The sequence below is a fragment of the Artemia franciscana genome, chromosome 1 (genome assembly GCF_032884065.1).
Source record: "Artemia franciscana chromosome 1, ASM3288406v1, whole genome shotgun sequence".
Taxonomy (NCBI): Eukaryota; Metazoa; Arthropoda; class Branchiopoda; order Anostraca; family Artemiidae; genus Artemia; species Artemia franciscana.
The window spans coordinates 58,249,391-58,273,311 of NC_088863.1; the positions used below are offsets into that span (position 1 = coordinate 58,249,391).

At 33.4% G+C, this 23,921-nt stretch overlaps 1 protein-coding gene and 1 long non-coding RNA gene across 3 annotated transcripts in view; both read left to right on the forward strand.

The window, feature by feature from the left end:
- Positions 1-213: 213 nt before the first annotated feature.
- LOC136031878 (phosphatidate cytidylyltransferase, mitochondrial-like) overlaps positions 214-23,921 on the forward strand; it is a 72,300-nt gene continuing 48,592 nt past the window's right edge. Inside the window, exons 1-2 of one of the 2 annotated variants that reach the window (XM_065711823.1) lie at positions 214-339; positions 10,071-10,230. In XM_065711823.1, the coding sequence (XP_065567895.1) occupies positions 10,108-10,230 (123 nt within the window). In that variant the 5' untranslated portion in view covers positions 214-339; positions 10,071-10,107. Of the gene's footprint in view, positions 401-10,070; positions 10,231-23,921 lie in introns of both variants that reach the window. The other variant, XM_065711832.1, reaches the window with a different exon arrangement.
- On the forward strand, positions 10,242-17,277 carry LOC136031889 (uncharacterized). The gene is made up of 2 exons (XR_010618610.1): positions 10,242-16,027; positions 16,783-17,277. It is a non-coding gene; the product is annotated as an uncharacterized LOC136031889 (long non-coding RNA).

Here is a 23,921-nt window from a genome sequence, read left to right on the forward strand (position 1 = left end):
GAGGCTTATAAAACCGGATTATAGAACTGGATCGCCAGTTTTCAAATTCTGGAACAATAGCTTATCTAACCCGACCCTCAACTGGGCAAAATAAAAAATGTGAACCCAAAGTACCCCATTCAAGTAAGCTGTCGAATTTGAAATTTAAATTTTGCACTTACAATCTCGATTGTCTGTGGGATAGTATTTTTATAATTTGGAATATCAGCGGGACATAAAATTTACAATCAAAATTCATCTTCCGCCGAATTGCTTCCACAAGCAGTATTTCTCCACTATTCTTCGACAACTGGGCCTTAAATTCCGCACAACAATTCAAAAATATAACAAGCTTCTAAGGTCTGGAGTTTTTCACATAACTCCAATAAAAAGATAATAACATCAAATCTCAGAAAGAATTGTAAATCAGGGTCTTTTTGTCCTTTTGGCATCTTCTAAACTTATTTAAAAGCTTAACCCTGCAAAACCAACTTACTTTCAATTGTGTTCTAAGGCTAGACCCCCCTTGATTTGGGGGGGGGGATGGACATAGCCATAATGAGAGTAATTTTGGTAAGATTCTAGGTGATCTACCTTTTTTCCATCCTCAAAAGTGGCTATGTTATGAAAATGAAACTTTCAGTAGCCTATGAAATTCAGGGCCAAAAATAATCCCCTGAGATGGGAAAGTTTTGCTAAGCTACTTTGTTAACTCTTTTCTCATTTCCAGGTCTTAGAAATTTTACTGCTTGACCAGCTATTAGAGCATTGAATAAATAAGATAATATGCTACCTTTGTTTTTTTTCTCTGGTTTTAATTTTAAAAATACAATTCTGGTAAAATTCTAGTTAATTGACTTCTTGCTATCTTGGAAAGGGTTTAGGTTAGGAAAATGGAATTTTCAGGGATGGGTCTACAGACTAAAGTAGCCTATGTCTGTCCCAGGAAGGTATTTTAAAGTACATACCTCCACTCCTTCTCCCTCAAGAGGGCCCTGAAATTTGCCTGCATGACAGTTCTATACCTATTGAAATTTTGACAAAACAAATTTTACCTGAATTTTCAGTTACTAGTTGCTTTTTCTCTGCATTTAGTTCTGAAAATACAATTCCTGTTATTTGAGTAGAATTTTGAGCCATGTCAATGTTTTTTTTCTCAAAATTTAGGAAATGTATTTGCATATCTTTGAAACCTTATAAAATAGAATTGAGCAAAGTTGTGAAGCTGAAAACAATTTTGTTTTACTTCAGTTAAGCAGAAGATCTATTTTGCCAGATTTCACTTTTGTAACACACTTAATTTTAAAGGTCATCAAAGGTCAGGGCCCTCTAGAAGGAGAAGAAGTAGAGATAGTTGCTTCAAAATACCTTCCCAAGTCATACTTTAGTCTCTAGATTTATCCCTGAAAGTTTAATTTCCTAACCTAAACCCTTTCTGAGACAGCAAGAAGTCAATTAACTAGAATTTTACTGCAATTCCTATTATTTGAGTACAATTTTAAGCTATATTAAATTTTTTTTTCAAGATATAGGAAATGCATTAGTAGATCTTAGAAAACTTATAAAAGAAGATTGAGCTAAGTTATGAACCTAGAAACACCAATCTTGCAATTCATTTAGGTAGAAAATCTATTTTGCAAGGTTTCACCTTAGTAACGCAAAAATTTGTAAAGGTCACCAAAGGTCAGTGCCCTCTAGTAGGAGAAAAAGTAGAGGTAGGTGCTTCAAAATACTCCAAATGTATACTTTTGTCTATAGATCCATCCTGAAAGTTTCATTTTTCTAACCTAACCCCTTCCAAGATTGCAAAAAGTAGCTCATCTAGAATTTTGGTAAATTTTTTGTTCTTTATATTATTGACTTATGAATAAAGTAAACATACCACTTGAAGCCTTATTGGTAAAATTCTAGTTTAGTGACTTCTTGTTATCTTGGAAAGGGGTTAGGCTAGGAAAATAGAACTTTTGGGGATGGGCTCTACAGGCCCACCCCCAAAGTATATCCTGGGATTATTTTAAAGTACCCACCTCTACTCTTTCTCCCTCTAGAGGCCCCTGAACTGTGCCTACATGACAGGTCTATGCCCATTGAAATTTTGACAAAACAAAATTTTACCTTAATTTTCAGTTACCATTTTCTTTTTCTCTGCCTTTAGTTCTCAAAATGCAATTCCTGTTATTTCAGTAGGATTCAGATCCATATCAATGTTTTCTTTTTCAAAATTTGGGAAATGTATTTGAATATCTTTAAAACCTCATAAATTGGGATTGAGCAAAGTTGTGGAGCTGAAGATGTTTTTGTTGTGCTTCATTCAATCAGAAGGTTTATTTTGCCAGGTTCAATTTTGTAACACTCATATTTTTAAAGGTCAGGACTCTCTATAGGGAGAGGAAGTAGAGGTAGGTACTTCAAAATAACTTCCAGGACATACTTTAGCCTTTAGACCCTTCCCTGAAAGTTTTATTTTCCTAACCTAACCCCTTTCCAAGATAATAAGAAGTCACTAAACTAGAATACTACCTTTTTTATGCTTTATGTGAATATAATTTTTGCTTCTATTGCAAATGCAAATTTAAGCAATTTTTGAGCTCTTGAAAATGACCAAATTATTTCTAGCTTTGGGTCTAAAATTGGCTTAAAACACTAGTTTCAAACTTGCTGTTCCATTATAAATTGATTTTTCAATGTTATATAATTCATAAGTTCTGATTTTCCACAATTAGATTAGATAAATAGATTTTCCAATTTTATGATGTTCTCTTCTTCCTTGACAATAATCCTTTAATTAAGGTATGTGTTTTCAACAAAATAAAATACTATGTTTTCTGAGTGCCAAAATTTATCGACATTACAATAGTTAACACAGAAAATATGAAAGCATTAAAAAAATTGAATTTTTTCATGGAAAGTGAAAAACCTGAAAAGAATTAATGCTGAACACATTTTGGCACTAAGAAAATAGTATATTATTTTGTCAAAAACACACTTTAATGGAATGTTCAGCATCAAGGAAGAAGAAAACAGTGGATTACACAATTGTGGAAAATCAGTGCTTGTGGATTATATAGAATTAAAAAAAATGGATTTATAATGAAATAGAAAGTTTGAAACAAATGTTTTAAGCCATTTTTATACCCACAAACTAAAAATATTTTGGCCATTTTCAAGAACTCAAGAAAGGCTTAAATTTGAATTTGCGAAAAAAACAATTGTTATATTTGTAAAGAACAAAAAAAATAGCATTGATTGGTAAGTTCACTTTATTTGTAAGTCAATAATGTGAACAGTTAAAATTCACCAGAATTATAAAATTTCAGGTACCTTTTTAGTGGTTAGTCTCTCCAGAAAAAGACACTATAAGATTCTGATACCTAGTTTAAAAAATTAATGCATATATAGGCCTTAAAGATTCTATGACTAACATAGGGACAAGGTAAGTATACTGCCTGATTACTCTTATGCTCTATCTAAATATATTAATTAATTTATTTAAAAATACACCTCCCTGTCATCCTAATGATCCCATGTATGTATCAAAAATTAAATAAAGAGTAAGTTTTGTTTCAAATGGAAACTATATTAGCAAAATTGTCTGCTGGCAATTTTACTGCAGAAATTTCTGTCTGGGAGGAGGGAATATATGTCTATAGAGGGTTGAGTCAGATTTTTTGACATTATTTGCAAAATGATCAGAAATCAAATTTAAAAAATCAGGTTTTCTCAGTTGAACATGAGGAACAACATTAAAACTTAAAACACACAGAAATTATTCCTTATATGAGGAGGTTGCTCTTTCCTCTATATTTTGTTCTTTATACAAAAATTTCACTCTGGCCCTAATTCTTTAAGAAGAATTCATGAAACACAAAGGCTGTTTATTTGGGATGAAAAGGGTTTTTAAAGTACTAAAAAAGTTAACATAAAGAGCAAGAGATTGAGGAGATGGCAGCCCCCCTTATATACTGAATAATTTTTGTTTGTTTCAAGTCTTAATGTTGCTCCATACTTTCAGTTGAGAAAATTTGTTTTTTTTAGTTTAATCATTAGAATGGACAGAAACCAGCACTTTTAAATGCACCTTCAGGGCAACCAATGGTGCACTCCAGTACTGGAAAACTAAAGTTTTTACTTTCATTGGAGCAGATAAAAAAAAATGCCCTACAAGCCAGCTACAATCTGCCCCTGTCACGAAATAAAATATAAACGTTCCTGTCTCCTTGGTCATACACATAGATAAGTCATGTGGTGGTGCAGTAGATTTGACCTTAGCTTGGTAATACAGAACCTAGAGATTGAATCACGCTGCATGAATGCACTGGAGGGCCAACGCAGGGACCTTAGTAGTCAAGAAGCGTCGTTAATTCTTAAATAAATAAATACACATAGATAACATATCTTAGGTGGGGGGGGGGGGGGGTATAAAATATGCTTTTGTTGTTCTCATGATTTTGTAAAATTGCTGCTTTTTTTGCACATAAGTATTTTTCATATTTAGTTCAATTGAAGTAGATCCTATTCTGTTGATGATTATTGGTGTAAATCAATACAAAAATGAATTCTCTTTAATAATGAAAGGTTGCAACTTATCTTCATCATTTCTTTGCATTGCCAATTACTTTTATTACTTTATTTTTGTACAGATTTTCTTACATAAAATAATGTATTCTCCAAGAAGGGGTGTAAAAGGTGGTAATCTAGTTACTCTGCTCAAATTACATCATGCTGCTTAAAGATTAGTAGTAAAATAGGGATGGTTAAAAAACCCATCTTTATTTTTCCAAAACTTCAAAGAAAAGTACTTGTTCTTGGAAGGAAGATTTGTATCCTAGCACTAATAATGTATTTTTCTGTTACATCAATATTAAACCAATTATTATCTGAGTTTATAATTTATTTTCTTGCATATTTTTAATGCAACATTTGCCAAAATGGTATTTAATTTTATTTGAAAAGTTATATTAGTTGAAGGAAATGCATTATGTTATCAATAAAATCATCCTACATGCCATAAAGTAAAAATTTCGTTATTTTATTGTTTTCTTTGAGTCTTTATGAATTCCTTATGCTATATATTGGACAATCAGGAAGAGGGGTGTTTTGGCTCTCATTTGCAATTAATTCATTATTATATTTTGAATGAGCATTAATGAAGGAATCAGGTAGTGCGTTCATCATATCCCTACAGCAGATATGGAATCTTGCATATATTTACAACATTTTGAAATAGAATATTCACATATTTCACTCCTAAAGTTTACACTATTCTCACCTTTTATTGGGTAAATATATACCCCAAATCATATACATAAAATAAATTCCCTATACTTGAATCTTTTCTTCAAGTTAATCTAACACATTTGTATTACTCAATTGTCATCAATCCAATTTTGTCCAGGGTAGTTATACCCTTTAATAATATAGATAAATCCTTAACAACACGTTTCTGAAGGATATCCTGGGCCTTGAGTTCATCTCTAGTAATTTTATATATCCAACTTCATCTAGAATAAATAATAACCAGGACCAAACTGTCTTTCCATTATAAAAACAATAGATATTATACTCTTAAAAGTAATTTTGTTGTTGGTTTTAGTTTTATTTTACAGCTAGTTTTTATATATATATACTAGCTGTTGGGGTGGCGCTTCGCGCCCCCCAAGTCCCCCCCCCTTGCGCGTAAGTCGTTACGTGCCATTGTAGTTGTGTCCCTGTGTCCCACCTGTGAATACAGATATATATATATATATATATATATATATATATATATATATATATATATATATATATATATATATATATATATATATATTTTTAACTACATTAAACTTGCGAATATACAAAATTCTTGGCTGTCCCATTGTCTGTGCATATAAATAGATTGTCAGGTTTACCGACTCTTGAACATGCAACATATAATTATCCATGGGAAAAACAATCTGTATTCAGATCTATACCTCATTATTCTAATGATTGCCCTTGAGCTTTGTTGATGGTGATTGCTAATCGAACATTCCCTGTGTCCCCGTCGTCATTTATATATCCCCCTGTGCCCGCCGGCGTCCCCGTTGTAGTTGTTTCCCTGTGTTCCGGTTGTCATTTGTGTCCCTGTGTCCCAGTCTGTAATTTGGGACATTCCCTGTGTCCCCGTCGTCATTTATATATCTCCCTGTGCCCCCCGGCGTCCCCGTTGTTGTTGTTTCCCTGTGTCCTGGTGTCAGGTTAGGTTAGGCCATTGTAGGATTAATACTAAAATTTCTGTTTGAATTAACTCTTTGAGCAGCTTCCTCGGCTATTCCTTCTGCCATTGTAGGATCTATACTGAAATTTCTCTTTTAATCCCCCCCCTTATATACTTCCAATGACGTCATAAACAAAGCTTTATATAATTATAATGATGTCATATGCGTACAAACAAACATACAACTTATTTATATATATATATATATAGATCCCCAATAATATGCTCTAAAAGTTTCAACCTAACACCCCTAGCTGTTCTTGGGATCCACGCATATCCTTTTGACAATCTGGAAACACCTTGTATCTTTTAGTTTGGTTTTAATTGCTTTGAGCTCTCCCTGAAAATAGAGATTAACATCCTATTTTGTCCCTGAGACATTGCATCTATGCTATTTGATATCCTGTATGTACCTAAACGCTTTGATTTAAATCAATTGCGGCAGAATATTTTGAGACTATGCTGAACCTTGATAGAGTGACAAGAAAAGATACAGAAAAGAATGAAAAAGCCTGTTACACTTAAGATGTGAAGTAAGATTTATTTTCTGAGGAAGAACTTGTGAAAGTACTAAAAAAAATAAGGCCCCAGTTGCTATTATTATAAGGTCCCAGTTTCTTTTCAACATGGCTGTTATGAAGTTAAAGATAAGTTACTGATGATTATGGATCTTCACAATCTTTATAATCCTAGCTAAGGTATGACACGAGTTTAGTTGCTGGTTTGTATGAAACCAGGAGTCAAGCGAGGTTTATGTCCAATCTCGATTTAAACAGATAATTTTGATGGACTTTGCCCTATGGAGTACAAAAAAAGGGAATGGGAGAAAACAAAATCGAGCAGGGAAGTATAACTGTCCTAGACTTCAATTGTACTGATGATTTAAGCATCCTAGATGAAAATGTTTACAAAATAAACGATTTTTTATGGATTTGGCAAGTTCAGGGTGCAAGAATAGGTTTGAAAATCAATGTAAACTTAGTTGATGAAACTAAAGCAGGGTAATGAGAAGGTTGATCAAGTGGACAGCTCCACTTACTTCAGGTAGTAGCATTAGTAAAGACAGTGACTGCAGTCAAGATGTTAAATGTTGAATAGCCAATCCTCAGGTTTTTTTACAGTTAAAAAGTTTGGAAGAATAGGAAGATTCGTGTGTAAACCAAGATTTTACAATGATTTCATCATTTTACAATGATGACAGTGGTCTAATATGCCTCTAATATGTCCTTTAAACCCTTCCAACCTAAATGTTTTTTTCTTGTGCGAGTTTTGTTTTTACCTTCCATGTTGCTCTTGTCCTTTCTGAGTTTTTTAAGTTTCTTCCAACTTCCTCTAGTCCTTTTGCTACATTATTTGTCTCCTCTTACTTTGCTTGGGCTATGCTGACTTTCATAGTCTTGGGCTCTCCCAATGTCCTTTTGTCCCTTCCGAATTACCCCAGTCCTATTTTTACCTCCTTTACCACATTCCATCTGGCTCTAGGCCATATTTGACGTTCTGGATCCCAAATATGACCACCCTCGTAGTTAGCTATTTTTGCCAGAAAATTGACTTTCTATTATAGTCTCTGTAAGATTAGATGTAAAAATATTGATGAAAATAATATGTTTTTCTTATATAATTTACCATCTATAAATTACGTGAAAACGAACCTTTGGCAAATTAAAAATAAAAAATAAAATATAGTACATGGGAGAGGGGCATAGGACTTCCCAAGAATGGGTACTAAAAAACGGCCATTCTTTATTTCTATTGACTTGAATGTTGTATCTGTAAGTGCTTAAGTACACAATATCCAAGTGTTAAAAAGAGATGAAGCAGGGTAATGAGAAGGTTCATCAAGTGGACAACTTCACTTACTTAAGGTAGTAGCATTAGTAAAGACAGTGACTGCAGTCAAGATGTTAAAAGTTGAATAGCCAATCCTCAGGTTTTTTTACAGTTGAAAAAGTTGGGAAGAATAGGAAGATTCGTGTATAAACCAAGATTTTAATATTGAAATTTACAATGATGACAGTGGTCTAATATGCGTCTGAAGCATGGGTGCTCCAAAAAACGGTGGAGGATTTGCTAAATGTTTTCCAGAAAAATTGTCTACATGTTGTTTTGAGTACCCAATGGACTGAATGTATCTCAGTTAGTAAGCTGTACAAAAGTTTGGTTAAATCCTGCCTAGGACACCTACTCCGAATGAAGGTTGACAGATTGCCAAAGATCGTCTTTGTCTTGCCAACCGTTTAGGCAAAACGAATGGGGCAAATTGTCCGTGACTGGGGTAGTAGGATGTCGTAAGGAAAGATTTAAGGGAAGTAAGTGCTTCTTGGGAGAGTGAAAACAGGAAGGTTTTGAAAAAAATTTGAAGGAGGAGGAGCTTGTGTAGTTGTTTTGGCCTCAGGCACCTTCTTGCTTCAGTGAGTCGTTAGTATTAGTTTGAGTAAAGGAACAAGAGAGGTGAGGTAGGCCAGAAAAAGATGGAATTTTAAACATAAAACTCAAAATCAGCATTTGCCATCCATCAGAATAACGCACAGAAAGACACTGCCTTACATAGTTCTTTCTGACCTTCTTGGTGTCCTCCAACCTCCTTTAATCCCTTCCAACCTAAATGTTTTTTCTTGTACGGGTTTTGTTTTTACCTTCCATGTTGCTCTTGTCCTTTCTGAGTTTTTTAAGTTTCTTCCAACTTCATCTAGTCCTTTTGCTACATTATTTGTCTCCTCCAACTTTGCTTGGACTATGCTGACTTTCATAGTCTTGGGCTCTTCCAATGTCTTTTTGTCCCTTCCGAATTACTCCAGTCCTATTTTTACCTCCTTTACCACATTCCATCTGGCTCTAAGCCATATTTGACGTTCTGGATCCCAAATATGACCACCCTCATAGTTAGCTATTTTCGCCAGAAAATTGACTTTCTATTATAGTCTGTGTAAGATTAGATGTAAAAATATTGATGAAAATAATATGTTTTTTTTATATTATTTACCATCTAAAAATTACGTGAAAACGAAGCTTTGGCAAATTAAAAAAAAATAAAAATAAAATATAGTACATGGGAGAGGGGCATAGGACTTCCCAAGAATGGGTACTAAAAACGGTCATTCTTTATTTCGATTGACTTGAAAGTTGTATCTGTTAGTGCTTAAGTACACAATATCCAAGTGTTAAAAAAAATCTTGTATTGGGCAAAAGTTCTTGTTTATTTGTGACCTGGACTCCAAAATATGAGACTTTAAAAAAATGGTAAATGACCATTTTTCTGATTGTCCTGACAATCCTCAAGAATATTTTTTGAGGCAAAGATAACATTTCCTTTTAGCATAAAATTAGCATGTTACATCAATGGAAAGAACATCCCTACATTAAGGAGGAATTTGGCATACAAATAATTGGTATGGTTAATTACTTTGGAACAAGTATTCATGTAAGGTTAATTCTCATTTCTATTTTGTTTTGCTATGCCTCATGTTTTTGAACCAATGGTATTACCAATTAATGGAAGGTCAACACATTTCTAGTACTGTAGCATTGTTTAAAAATGTTCAACCCACATAAGAATTATAACTGGTAATCCAACTATGAGTAATCATAACATTTTTGGAATAAGAGATTCGAAATAAGAGCCTAACGCTTGAATTTTAAATCAGTTGATGTAGTATAAATCACAGCTTTACTTATTTTTATCAAAAACATTTTTTTATGGTTTTTACTATATTGGGGATATCAGAGGACATTTGTTTCCTTATTCTCAGTATAATTTCTGCTTTTTGAAAATTTGAACCTTACTCTTTACTGTTTTAAATAGTACATGTTTATTGATCGTTTCCATTATCTAATGTTATTCCTTTTTTTCCAGGACCCAACCTAGAGTTTCATGTATATTGAAACTACCAATGGCAATTGAGACATTTAAACAGGGAATCTTGCCACATTTAAAATTGTTTCCAGCTGGAATTTGCTTTACTTTTGCTTATGGCTCAGGAGTTTTCAAACAAAAGGGGCATAATTCAGTAAAGGTAGGCTGCTCATTTCTTTTTATATTATTTTTTTTTATCAAAATTTATCAACCCTTTTTTCAGAGCGATGCTTTCATCAGTAAAAATTTTTTCATCAGATAAAATTGAATCAGCTATTCTATAAGTAGCTTCTAAGGTAATATTCTTAGCATTTTCCTGTGCGTCGTCTCGTTCTGTTATAAACAACGAAAATACTAGGAGCACCATGATTTGGGTCAGAAAATAAATCATCTCTCATGAAATGCCCGCTCCCTCCAAGTTGGATTTTGTATACCTTCACTATTATTCCTTCACTATCCTAAAGATGAAATAGTGTTAGCCTATATCAACACATATAGATTGTATAGTGATTATGTTCTTATCCTAAAACAAAGAAAAAAAACAGTTTCGACTCTTTGTTGCCTATCAATTCAGTAAAAGCCTGAACAAATCAGCCATTTCAGATAGAATTTGCTGAAGTTTGTTCTATCTTGGTCTAAAATCCATTATACAGGATTCTCATCAATATTATAGTCTCTCCATAGGCCAAACTGTAAATCACACAAAAATATTTTGCACAATATTTTGAAGAAGACCAGGGTTGGACATGCCTTTACATAGGTGGAGGTGGAAGGGGTGTCAGGAAAATTTTGAGTTGAAATTTATCTAAAGCCCCACCTTTAACGGAAGAATACTTATAATTGTGTGTGTTTGGCAAGTATTCTAGCTGGAATGCTCAATTTTTAATAAGTTAAAGTATCAATTTCAAGTGTGTATCGTGAGGATTATCTATTAAAGCTGTAGAATTTTAAATGGGTTTATCTTCTGTTATTAAATAAGAAAACAAGTTTTTTCAACTGAAAGTAAGGAGCGACATTAAAACTCAAAACAAACAGAAATTATTCCGTATATGAAAGGGGTTGTCCCCTCCTCGACACCTCGCTCTTTAGGCTAAAATTTGACTGTTTTTCACAACTCTACTTGTTTAAAACAATAAAAAACTTTAGCGTAAAGAGCGAGGCGTTGAGGAGGACCCCAGGAACCCCTTCCATATATGGTATAATTTCTGTTGATTTGTAGTTTTAATGTCGCTCCTTGCTTTCAGTTGAAAAAACTCGTTTTTATTATTTAATTTCTGAACGTTTTCGAATTAATGCATGTTTTGATTTTGGATCACCATACATGAATAATTAAAACGGAATTTTCATATTATTTTTTTTGGCTAAATAGCTTTCCCATAGTTTTGATCGGACGATTTTGATAAAAAAAAGGGGATAGGGAAGGATGCCCTTCAATTTTTGATTACTTAAGAAGGCAACTAGAACTATTTTTCTACGAACGTTTTTATTAGTAATAAATATACGTAACTTACGAATTAACTTACGTTGCGAACTTCTATGTTTGTATATTTTTACTACGTATATGAGGGGGTTCCTCCCCTCGTCGATACCTTGCTCTTTACACTAAAGCTTGAATTTTTCCCAATTCTTTAAGACTAAAAATAGTTGAAATTACTAAAAATACTTTAGTGTAAAGAGCAACGTATCGAGGAGGGGACGAACCCCCTTATATACGTAATAATTTCTATTCGTTTTAAGTTTTAATTCTGCTCCATACTTCAAGTTGAAAAAAAAAATTTATTTAATTTCTCTCTTTTTGTTAAAACAATGCTTGAAAATCCTGAGCGCCCTTCATGGAAATTCTCTTCCCTTATGATAAATTGCTCCATGGAAAGATCCACCCATGTAACCCCCTCCCTCCGATCCCCCACCGCGAAAAATTCCCCCTGAAACTGCCTGTACACTTCTCAATCACCATTACTGTATGTAAACCATTGTTAAAGTTTGTAACTTGCAGCCCCTCCCCTGGCGACTGTGGGGGATTAAGTCGTCCCCAAAGACACAGTTATTTGGTTTTTTAACTATGCTGAACAAAATGGTATCTCAAAATGTTGATCTGGTGACTTCGGGAAAAAATGAGTGTGGGAGGGGGCCTAGGTGCCCTGGAATTTTTCGGTCACTCAAAACGAACTCTAGAACTTTTAATTTCCGTTAGAATGAGCCCTCTCGTGACATTCTAGGACCACTGGGTCGATACAATCACCCCTGAAAGAAAAACATGCCTTCGTGATCTGTCTCCTGGCAAAAAATACAAAATTCCACATTTTGTAGATAGGAGCTTGAAACGTCTACAGTGGGGTTGTCTGATACGCTGAATTTGATGGTGTATTTTTGTTACGATTCTATGACTTTTAGGGGGTATTTCCCCTATTTTCTAAAACAAGGCAAACTTGAAGGATCTTAAACTCGTAACTTTTGATGGATAAGACTAAGCTTAATGAAACTTATATATTTAAAATCAGTATTAAAATGTGATTCTTTTGATGCAGCTATTGATATTGAAATTCCGTTTTATAGATTTTCGGTTACAATTGAGCCGGGTCGTTCCTTACTACGGTTCGCTACCACGAACTAAACTACAAAAAAAAACTAAAAAGATAAAAAGAACTAAAAACTAATAAAAAAAACTAAAAAAACTAAAAACTGAAAAATAAAAATAAAAATAAAAAAAGAATTCAAAAACGATTGTATATACAGACCGGGACACAGGGAATATAAATGACGACCGGTACACTCAAAGAGAAATTACAGACTGTGACACCGGGACACAAATTACGACTGGGACGTGTGTGGCAACTGACGTCATGTTTGTGTGTCGACTGACGTCATGTTTGTCGACTGACGTCATTATAAGGATTGAGCTGTATGTCGTCATGACATTGTTTGTCGACTGACGATATTACAGACTGGGACACAAATGACGACTGGGACACAGGGAATATAAATGACGACCGGGACACTCAAAGAGATATTACAGACTGGGACACCAGGACACAAATAACGCGCGGGGAGCTTGGGAGGGGGCGAAGCGCCCCACCATATATATATATATATATATATATATATATATATATATATATATATATATAAATAAGTTGTTTATTTGTGTGTGTCTGTTGACTGACGTCATGATTGTCTGTCGACTGATATCATGTTTGTCGACTGACGTCATTATCAGGATTGAGCTGTATGTCGTCATGAAGTTGTTTGTCAACTGACGTCATATTTTTCGACTCACGAAATTACAGACCAGGACACCAGGACAAAAATGACGACCGGGACACAGGGAATATAAATGACGACCGGGACACTCAAAGAGAAATTACAGACTGAGACACCGGGAATATAAATGACCGGGACACAACTAAAACAGTGACGCCGGGTACACAGGGGGGGGGGGGGTATATAAATGACGACCGGCACACAGGGAATGTTCGATTAGCAATCACCGTCAACAAAGCTCAAGGGTAATCATTAGAATAATGAGGTATAGATCTGATTACGGATTGTTTTCCCATGGACAATTATTTGTTGCTTGTTCAAAAGTCGGTAAACCTGACAATCTATTTATATGCACAGACAATGGGACAGCGAAGAGTGTTGTATATTCTCAAGTTTTACGTAGTTAAAAACATATCTATATATATAAAAATAAGTTGTCTGTCTGTCAGGTGACGTCATGTTTCTGTGTCGACTGACGTCATGAAGTTAGTTGTCATTTTTGCTATGACGGTGACGTCATTAAAGATATTTAAGACATATATGTTCACGTAGAAATCTATTAATGTTTAAGTTTAAAATGACTGATGAACTTACAATGGCAAAAGCCGATGAAGATGCTCAAAGAGTGTATGCCAAAAAACTTGCTGCTGATAGAGAAAGTCAGAAAAGAAAGCGTGCCGAGGAATCAAAAGAACAGCAAGGAAACAGGCTTGAGGCTAAAGAACGCAAAACCGCGCAGTTAGATGAAGATCCACCTGGACAGCGAGAGTCAAAACATATCAAAACTGAAAATGATAGCGATGATGATTGGGTTTGGGATTTTGACTTGGATAAGGTCATCAATGCCTACCAGATTTTAGTTAAAAAAACAAAGGTTCGGCGATATGTATTTCATAGCGAAGCTGAAAAATAAAGAAGAAAAAGAAAACTGAAAAAAGAAAAAATGTAAAAAACTAAAAAATACTAAAAAGAAAAAACACTCAAAGAGAAATTACAGACCGGGACACAAATGACAACCAGGACAGAGGGAATATAAATAACGACCGAGACACTCAAAAAGAAATTACAGGCTGGGATACCGGGACACAAATGACGACCGGGACACAGGGAATATAAATGACGACCAGGACACAGGTATTTAAGAATATCGTCCAAAGACAAATTTTTAATTGTAAGAAGACCGTTGAAAGAGAAATCTCTAATTGTAAAATGACTGAAGAACCTACAATGGCAACACCCGAGGAAGCTGCTCAAAACGAATGTATTCAAGCCGAAGTAGCTGAGTTGGTAAAGCGTTATGTTTCAGGTTCTAGGTCCGAGAGGCTCCAGGTTTGAACCTTGGCTTTAGCATTAATACGAAAGAAGAAAAAAACTAAAAAAGGTAAAAACTACAAAAAAACTAAAAAGAAAATATATATATATCTTATATATATAAAAATAAGTTGTCTGTCTGTGGATCTGTCAGGTGACGTCATGTTTCTGTGTCGACTGACTTCATGTTTTCGACTGACGAAATTACAGACCGGGACAACGGGACACAAATGACGACCGGGACACCGGCACATAGGGAATATAAATGACGACCGGGACACAAGGAATGTTCGATTAGCAATCACCATCAACAAAGCACCGGGACACAAATGACGACCGGGACACAGGGAGTATAAATGACGACCAGGACATAAGTAAAAAAAAAATTAAAAACTAAAATAAAGGTAAAAACTACAAAAAAACTAAAAAGAAAAAAAAAACAAACTAAAAACCAATAAAAAACTAAAAAAGCTAAAAAAAAAAAACTAAAAAAGAAAATAAAATGAAAAAGGAAAAAAATGAAAAATAAAGGAGAAAAACAAAACTAAAAAAAGAAAAAAACAACTAAAAAAAGGTAAAAAACTAAAACCTAAAAAAAGACCAATTCAAAAACGAATGTATATACAGACCGGGACACAAATGACGACCGGAACACCGGGACTTGACGACCCGGACACTGGGACACAACTACAACAGGGACGCCGGGGGGCTCAGGGGGATATATAAATGACGATGGCGACACAGGGAATCGTCGATTAGCAATCACCATCAACAAAGCTCAAGGGCAATCATTAGAATCATGAGGTATAGATCTGAATACGGATTGTTTTCCCATGGACCATTATATGTTGCATGTTCAAGAGTCTATATAAAAATCTATCTATATAAAAATAAGTTGTCTGTCTGTGGATGGATCAGGTGACGTCACCTGAAAAAACTGGATCAGGTGACGTCAAAACTGAAAAAACAAAAAAAAGGCAAAAACTACAAAAAAAACTAAAAACTAATAAAAAAAATAAAAAAGCTAAAAAACTAAAAAAACTAAAAAAAGGCAAAAACTAAAAAAAAAACTAAAAACTAATAAAAAAGCTAAAAAACTAAAAAACTAAAAAAAGGCAAAAACTACAAAAAAAAACTAAAAACTAATAAAAAAAATAAAAAAGCTAAAAAACTAAAAAAACTAAAAAAACTAAAAAAAGGTAAAAAACTAAAAAAACTAAAAACTAAAAAAAGGAAAAAACTGAAAAATAAGCTAAAATAAAGGTAAAAACCAATAAAAAACTAAAAAAAAACTGAAAAAACTACAAAAAGGCAAAAACTACAAAAAAAACTAAAAACTAATAAAAAAAGTAAAAAAGCTAAAAAACTAAAAAAACTAAAAAAAGGTAAAAAACTAAAAAAAATAAAAAATAAAAAAAACTAAAAAAAAAGGAAAAAACTGAAAAATAAGCTAAAATAAAGGTAAAAACCAATAAAAAACTAAAAAGAAAAAAAGGAAAAAACTAAAAAAAATTTTCATCTAAAAAACTAAAAAAAACTAAAAAAGGTAAAAACTAAAAGAACTAAAAAAGAAAAAAATAAATGACGAAACTCAAAGAGAAAGCGACCAGGACAAAAGGAATGTTCGATTAGCAATCAACAAAGCACCGGGACACAGGGAGTATAAATGACGACCAGGACATAAGTAAAAAAAAAAACTAACAAAACTAAAAAGAAGGTAAAAACTACAAAAAAACTAAAAAGAAAAAAACTAAAAAAAGGCAAAAACTACAAAAAAAAACTAAAAACTAATAAAAAAGCTAAAAAACTAAAAAAACTAAAAAAAGGCAAAAACTACAAAAAAACTAAAAACTAATAAAAAAAATAAAAAAGCTAAAAAACTAAAAAAACTAAAAAAAGGTAAAAAGCTAAAAAAACTAAAAACTAAAAAAAAACTAAAAAAAGGAAAAAACTGAAAAATAAGCTAAAATAAAGGTAAAAACCAATAAAAAACTAAAAAAAAACTGAAAAAACTAAAAAAAGGCAAAAACTACAAAAAAAAACTAAAAACTAATAAAAAAAGTAAAAAAGCTAAAAAACTAAAAAAACTAAAAAAACTAAAAAAACTAAAAAAACTAAAAAAATAAAAAAATAAAAAAAGGTAAAAAACTAAAAAAAATAAAAAATAAAAAAAACTAAAAAAAAGGAAAAAACTGAAAAATAAGCTAAAATAAAGGTAAAAACCAATAAAAAACTAAAAAGAAAAAAAGGAAAAAACTAAAAAAAATTTTCATCTAAAAAACTAAAAAAAACTAAAAAAGGTAAAAACTAAAAGAACTAAAAAAGAAAAAAATAAATGACGACACTCAAAGAGAAAGCGACCAGGACAAAAGGAATGTTCGATTAGCAATCAACAAAGCACCGGGACACAGGGAGTATAAATGACGACCAGGACATAAGTAAAAAAAAAAACTAACAAAACTAAAAAGAAGGTAAAAACTACAAAAAGAAAAGAAAAAAAACTAAAAACTAATAAAAAAGCTAAAAAATCTAAAAATCTAAATAAACTAAAAAAGAAAAAAAAAGGAAAAAAATAAAGGAGAAAAACAAAACTAAAAAACGAATGTATATACAGACCGGGACACCGGGATACAAATGACGACCGGGACACAGGGAATATAAATGACGACCGGGACACAGGGACACAACTACAACGGGGACACCGGGGGAAACAGGGGGATATAAATGACGACCGGGACACCGGAACAGGGAATGGTCGATTAGCAATCACCATCAACAAAGCTCAAGGGCAATCATTAGAATCATGAGGTATAGATCTGAATACAGATTGTTTTCCCATGGACCATTATATGTTGCATGTTCAAGAGTCGGTAAACCTGACAATCTATTTATATGCAAAGACAATGGGACAGCAAAGAATGTTGTATATTCGCAAGTTTTACGTAGTTAAAACCATATATATATATATATATATATATATATATATATATATATATATATATATATATATATATATATATATATATATATATATATATATATATCTATATTCGCAGGTGGGACATAGGGACACAACTACAATGGCGCGTAACTATTATGGCGCGTAACGACTTACGCGCGCGGGGGGGCTTGGGGGGGCGCGAAGCGCCCCCACCAACAAGGTGTTGGGGTGGCGCGAAGCGCCACCCCAACAGCTAGTATCTATATATATAAAAATAAGTTGTCTGTGTGTGGATCTGTGGATCTGTGGATCAGGTGACGTCACACTAAATTATTTCACACTAATACAAAAGAAGAAAAAAACTAAAAAAGGTAAAAACTACAAATAAAACTAAAAAGAAAAAAAAACTAAAAAAGCTAAAAAACTAAAAAAAACTAAAAAAAGGTAAAAATCTAATAACTAAAAAAAACTGAAAAAAATAAAAAAAGGCAAAAACTACAAAAAAAAATAAAAACTAGTAAAAAAACTAAAAAAGCTAAAAAACTAAAAAAACTAAAAAAAGGTAAAAAACTAAAAAAAACTAAAAACTAAAAAAGAAAAAAACTAAAAAAAAGGAAAAAACTGAAAAATAAAAGAGAAAAAGAAAACTAAAAAAATATGAATAAATATATATAAAAATAAGTTGTTTGTGGGTTATGTCTGTCTGTCTGTCTGTCGAGTGACGTCGTGTTTGTCCGCATATGACGTCTGAATTATTTCACACTAATACAAAAGAAGAAAAAAAAACTAAAAAAGGTAAAAACTACAAAAAAAACTAAAAAGAAAAAAAAACTAAAAAAAGCTAAAAAACTAAAAAAAACTAAAAAAAAACTAAAAACTAAAAAAGAAAAAAACTAAAAAAAAGGAAAAAACTGAAAAATAAGAGAAAAAGAAAACTAAAAAAATATTAATAAATATAAAAAATATAAATATAAATATAATATAAATTAGCAATCAACAAAGCACCGAGACACAAATGACGACCGGGACACGGGGAGTATAAATGACGACCAGGACATAAGTAAAAAAAAAACTAAAAAAATGGTAAAAACTACAAAAAAACTAAAAACTAATAAAAAAACTAAAAAATCTAAATAAACTAAAAAAGAAAAAAAAAGAAAAAAGGAAAAAAATAAAGGAGAAAAACAAAACTATAAAACGAATGTATATACAGACCGGGACACCGGGATACAAATGACGACCGGGACACAGGGAATATAAATGACGACCGGGACACAGGGACACAACTACAATGGGGACGCCGGGGGGCACAGGGGGATATAAATGACGACCGGGACACCGGGACACAAGGAATATAAATGACGCCCGGGACACTCAAAGAGAAATCACAGACTGGAACACCGGGATACAAATGACGACCCGGACACAGGGAATATAAATGACGACCGGGACACAGGGACATAACTACAAAGGGGACGCCGGGGTGCACAGGGGGATATATAAATGACGATGGCGACTCAGGGAATGGTCGATTAGCAATCACCATCAACAAAGCTCAAGGGCAATCATTAGAATCATGAGGTATAGATCTGAATACAGATTGTTTTCCCATGGACCATTATATGTTGCATGTTCAAGAGTCGGTAAACCTGACAATCTATTTATATGCAAAGACAATGGGACAGCAAAGAATGTTGTATATTCGCAAGTTTTACGTAGTTAAAACCATATATATATATATATATATATATATATATATATATATATATATATATATATATATATATATATATATATATATATCTATATTCGCAGGTGGGACATAGGGACACAACTACAATGGCGCGTAACTATTATGGCGCGTAACGACTTACGCGCGCGGGGGGGCTTGGTGGGGCGCGAAGCGCCCCCACCAACTAGGTGTTGGGGTGGCGCGAAGCGCCACCCCAACAGCTAGTATCTATATATATAAAAATAAGTTGTCTGTGTGTGGATCTGTGGATCAGGTGACGTCACACTAAATTATTTCACACTAATACAAAAGAAGAAAAAAACTAAAAAAGGTAAAAACTACAAAAAAAACTAAAAAGAAAAAAAAACTAAAAAAGCTAAAAAACTAAAAAAAACTAAAAAAAGGTAAAAATCTAATAACTAAAAAAAAACTGAAAAAAATAAAAAAAGGCAAAAACTACAAAAAAAAATAAAAACTAGTAAAAAAACTAAAAAAGCTAAAAAACTAAAAAAACTAAAAAAAACTAAAAAAAGGTAAAAAACTAAAAAAAACTAAAAACTAAAAAAGAAAAAAACTAAAAAAAAGGAAAAAACTGAAAAATAAAAGAGAAAAAGAAAACTAAAAAAATATGAATAAATATATATAAAAATAAGTTGTTTGTGGGTTATGTCTGTCTGTTTGTCTGTCGAGTGACGTCGTGTTTGTCCGCATATGACGTCTGAATTATTTCACACTAATACAAAAGAAGAAAAAAAACTAAAAAAGGTAAAAACTACAAAAAAAACTAAAAAGAAAAAAAAACTAAAAAAGCTAAAAAACTAAAAAAAACTAAAAAAAAACTAAAAACTAAAAAAGAAAAAAACTAAAAAAAAGGAAAAAACTGAAAAATAAGAGAAAAAGAAAACTAAAAAAATATTAATAAATATAAAAAATATAAATATAAATATAATATAAATTAGCAATCAACAAAGCACCGAGACACAAATGACGACCGGGACACGGGGAGTATAAATGACGACCAGGACGTAAGTAAAAAAAAAACTAAAAAAATGGTAAAAACTACAAAAAAACTAAAAACTAATAAAAAAACTAAAAAATCTAAATAAACTAAAAAAGAAAAAAAAAGAAAAAAGGAAAAAAATAAAGGAGAAAAACAAAACTAAAAAACGAATGTATATACAGACCGGGACACCGGGATACAAATGACGACCGGGACACAGGGAATATAAATGACGACCGGGACACAGGGACACAACTACAATGGGGACGCCGGGGGGCACAGGGGGATATAAATGACGACCGGGACACCGGGACACAAGGAATATAAATGACGCCCGGGACACTCAAAGAGAAATCACAGACTGGAACACCGGGATACAAATGACGACCCGGACACAGGGAATATAAATGACGACCGGGACACAGGGACATAACTACAAAGGGGACGCCGGGGTTCACAGGGGGATATATAAATGACGATGGCGACTCAGGGAATGGTCGATTAGCAATCACCATCAACAAAGCTCAAGGGCAATCATTAGAATCATGAGGTATAGATCTGAATACGGATTGTTTTCCCATGGACCATTATATGTTGCATGTTCAAGAGTCGGTAAACCTGAAAATCTATTTATATGCACAGACAATGGGACAGCAAAGAATGTTGTATATTCGCAAGTTTTACGTAGTTAAAAACATATATATATATATATATATATATATATATATATATATATATATATATATATATATATATATATATATATATATATATATATATATATATATATATATATATATATATATATATATATCTATATTCACAGGTGGGACATAGGGACACAACTACAATGGCGCGTAACTAATATGGCGCGTAACGACTTACGCGCGCGGGGGGGGCTTGGGGGGGCGCGAAGCGCCCCCACCAACTAGGTGTTGGGGTGGCGCGAAGCGCCACCCCAACAGCTAGTATATATATATTTTCACAGGTGGGACATAGGGACACAAACTACAATGGCGCGTAACTAATATGGCGCGTAACGACTTACGCGCGCGCGGGGGCTTGGGGGGGGGGGGGCGCGAAGCGCCCCCACCAACTAGGTGTTGGGGTATATATCTATCTACATTCACAGATGGGACACAAGGACACAACTACAATGGCGCGTAAATAATATGGAACAAAAAAGCTAAAAAAAGAAAAAACCTTAAAAAGAAAAAAATTTAAAAAAAGAAAAAAATAAAAAAAGTAAAAAACTAAAAAGAATAAAGAGCTAAAAAACTAAAAAAGCTGCAAAACTTAAAAAAAAAGAAAAACTAAAAAAGAAAAACTGAAAAAGCTGCAAAACTTAAAAAAAGAAAAACTAAAAAAGAAAAATTAAAAAAGAAACATATATATATATATATATATATATATATATATATATATATATATATATATATATATATATATATATATATATATATATATATAAATAAGTTTTATGTATGCATGTTTGTTTGTTATAAGTATTATAACATTCTAAGTATATAAAGTTTTGTATATGACGTCATTATAAGATGACACTACAGACCGGGACACCGGGACACAAATGACGACCGGGACACAGGGAATATAAATAACGACCGGGACACTCAAAGATAAATTACAGAGTGGGACACGAATGACGACCGGGACACAGGGAATACAAATGACGACCGGGACGCTCAAAGAGAAACTACAGACTGGGACACTGGGACACAAATGACGATCGGGACACAGGGAATATAAATGACGACCGGGACACAGGGACACAACTACAACGGGGACGCCGGGGGGCACAGGGGGATATATAAATGACGACCGGGACACAGGGAATGTTCGATTAGCAATCAAGATAAACGAAGCTCAAGGGCAATCATTACAATATTGGGGTATAGATCTAAATACGGATTGTTTTTCCCATGGACAATTATATGTTGCATGTTCAAGAGTCGGTAAACCTGACAATCTATTTATATGTACAGACAATGGGACAGCGAAGAATATTGTATATTCGCGAGTTTCACGTAGTTAAAAACATATATATATATATCTAGATTCACAGGTAGGAAACAGGGACACAACCACAATGGCGCGTAACTAATATGGCGCTTAACGAATTACGCGCGCCGGGGGGTTTGGGGGCGCAAAGTGCCCCCACCAACTAGGTGTTGGGGTGGCACTTTATGTCATTTCCAAAAATGACATAAAGGAATGAACTTTTTGCCCAAGGAAAAAAAAAGGAAAGGGCAAATAAATCTAGAAGTAAAAAAAAAAAAAAAATGGCGAGTTGCACTTAAAATTAGGTTTTACTTGGACTGGAAGCTCAGACAAGGCTAATCCATAATGCGTTGTTTGTTCTAAAATCTAACCAAAGAAATCTGTGAAATCGTTTCTTTTAAAACGCCATTTTGAATTCAAACATGATAATTTAGTAAGAAATGAGTTACGGTACTTTCAACGTCTTTTGGAAGATCATAAAAGTATGAAAACAAAACCAAGTTTTCTGGTGTAGAACCAAATGAAAGCTCTGTAAAAAGCTTCTTACAAAGCTAGTCATTTAATTGCAAAGGCTGGTAAAAAGCCTTACTATTAGCGAAAATCCAATCCTTCCTGCTGCAGCAGAAATTCTTTCTTTGCATGTCTGGAAAGAAAAGAGGCATAAATAATTAAAATAATTGTATTATCAAACTAGCTGTTGGGGTGGTGCTTCGCGCCACCCCAACACCTAGTTGGTGGGGGCGCTTCGCGCCCCCGAAGCCCCCCCGCGCGCGTAAGTCTTTACGCGCCATATTAGTTACGCGCCATTGTAGTTGTGTCCCACCTGTGAATATAGATAAAAGAGAAAAGATTTCTCTTTTCGTTATAGTAATAATCTTATAATTACTAAATCAAGCCCATTACCATTGACTCATTATATATATTTGTGCCTAAAAATATTAGGCTACATTGAGAAGTAGGCAACCCATAATAGATAAATTAGCTAAGAAGAGGCTTTTCAGCCCAAAAGCGCCCTTCAAAACAGATGAAGCACAAAAAATTATACATTGATCAGAAACCCTTGCAAATTATGTGTCGTTTACTAGGCTATAAGTTTCTCGAAGGGTGTCACTTCTCAAGTGGGAATAGAGCTGACAGCAAGGTTCCTAGTCTTGCAGGTACCCCAAAAGGGTCAAGACAGACCTTTGCACAGGCCATTATCTATAGATCTGGATCTTACGCACTGCCGCAGCTGTCCTCCTGTAGAGGATCCTCTCACGATGGTGTTTTGTGTCACCAAGCAATTTAAGTGCCTAGTGCCTAAGGGGGAAGCAAGTGAACAGGTGATTTTACAAGTAACTCTCTTCAGTCATAAGCCAGACACGAATATAAGGCCAAGATCAGGGGTATTTCCTTCATGAAACACGAGGAAGCCATTTCAAAATTTCTTCTGCGTCCATATTTTCATTAATGTAAAAATATTATTTGTTTGTCATGCAACAGAGATCTATAAAGTTGAGAATGTGCAAGGTTTTGGATCGCAACATAAAAAATAAAGTGGGATTAGAATAGAAAAGATGCAGAACAAAACTCAAATATAATAGCAAA